The 1267-nt window shown below is 60.3% G+C and overlaps 1 protein-coding gene across 1 annotated transcript in view; it reads right to left on the bottom strand.

Moving 5' to 3' along the window:
- Positions 1–135: 135 nt before the first annotated feature.
- Positions 136–1267, bottom strand: part of LOC104392062 (calsenilin-like) — a 2057-nt gene continuing 925 nt past the window's right edge. The window contains exons 2-6 of the mRNA XM_010001418.1: positions 1159–1233; positions 711–818; positions 515–619; positions 372–434; positions 136–183 (exon numbers count right to left, since the gene is read on the bottom strand). Of these exons, the coding sequence (XP_009999720.1) occupies positions 136–183; positions 372–434; positions 515–619; positions 711–818; positions 1159–1233 (399 nt within the window). The remainder of the gene's footprint in view (positions 184–371; positions 435–514; positions 620–710; positions 819–1158; positions 1234–1267) is intronic.

The raw sequence follows: 1267 nt of genomic DNA, 5'->3' as shown, positions 1-1267 counted from the left end.
GGGCAGGGGGGTCCTGTGTGTTCCCCCCCCCCAGTTGCTTCTCATGTGGGAACTGGGAGGCAGCGGGAGGGGGTTTCTTCTTTGGTTTGGTCTGACGTGGTAGGAAAAGCTGGTTCTCCTCAGGTGCTGCGGGTTCTAGAGCACGTTCTCGAAGATCTGCATGGAGCTCATGATGTCCTTGTCCTGCCCAGGATGGGGGGGACAGGTCAGGGCCTCCCCTGGCCCCCTCCCCCCTGGATGGGGGGAACTGGAGCTGCTGTTCCCCATCTCTCCCACATCATTTTGGGATGGAGGAACAGGGGGTTAAAGCTGGAACTGGTGGTGAGGAGGAGGATGATGGTAACACCAAAGCTCCCCCGGGTGCTCCTCACCTTCAGGCACGTCTCCAAGAACTCCTGGAAGGTCACCACGCCGTCCCCATCCCTGTCCATCTTCTGTGAGGGAACAGGGGGTCTGTGGGGACGTCTCCAGTGGGGGGGACAACCCAGGAGGGGACAGGGCCAGGGGGTCTCACCTGGAAGAAGATCTCCACGTGCTGGGCGGGCGTGTTGTCCTGGGGGGGGGGCTGGGTGCAGTGCCCCATCATCTCGTAGATGGACCTCATGATCTCCAGCATTTCCTGGGAGGGGACGGAGAGGGGAGAGGGTGACACAGACCCTCCCAGCCAGGCCCCCTTGGTCCTCTGGTCACCCCATTCCACCCAGGGTCACCTCCTTGCTGATGTAACCATCTTTGTTGATGTCGTAGAGGTCAAAAACCCACTTGAGCTTCTGCTGCACCGTCCCCTTCAGCAGCACCGAGAGACCCAGGGCAAAATCCTGCCGGAAAAACCTGGGGCTGGGAGCGGGAACATCCCACAGGCACCTCTGGCAGCTCCAGAGAGTCCCCTGCCGTGGACCCCTGTCCCCTCCTCCCACTGTGCTGTGGGAGAGTTTTTATCTCCTATTGATCCCGTTTCTATTCTGGTTCCTGGTTATTTTTAATCCCGCCGGTAAATCCGGTGCCGGCTCCGTGCTGGGAATGCCCCCCCCCAGCCCAGACTGCTCCCAGTTTGTATGCCCAGGGATAGTGGGATGAATCATGGATCTGGGAATGGGTGCAACTGGTCCCAGCTCTGGTGGCACCAGTTCCCAGTGGAGGATCCCTTGGGAATCTCACCTGGAAGCAGAGCGCTCCATTGCCAGCAGTGTCGAAGGCTTCGAACAAGAAGTTCTCGGGGGGTCTCGGCAGGGTCTGTGAGGGGTCAGGGAAGGGTCTGGAGGGGTCT

This window comes from Chaetura pelagica, unplaced genomic scaffold (assembly GCF_000747805.2).
Source record: "Chaetura pelagica isolate M959 unplaced genomic scaffold, ChaPel_1.0 scaffold567, whole genome shotgun sequence".
In the NCBI taxonomy this organism is placed as follows: Eukaryota; Metazoa; Chordata; class Aves; order Apodiformes; family Apodidae; genus Chaetura; species Chaetura pelagica.
The sequence above is the reverse complement of the archived record's forward strand: the minus strand, read 5'-3'. Positions and strand labels throughout refer to the sequence as shown.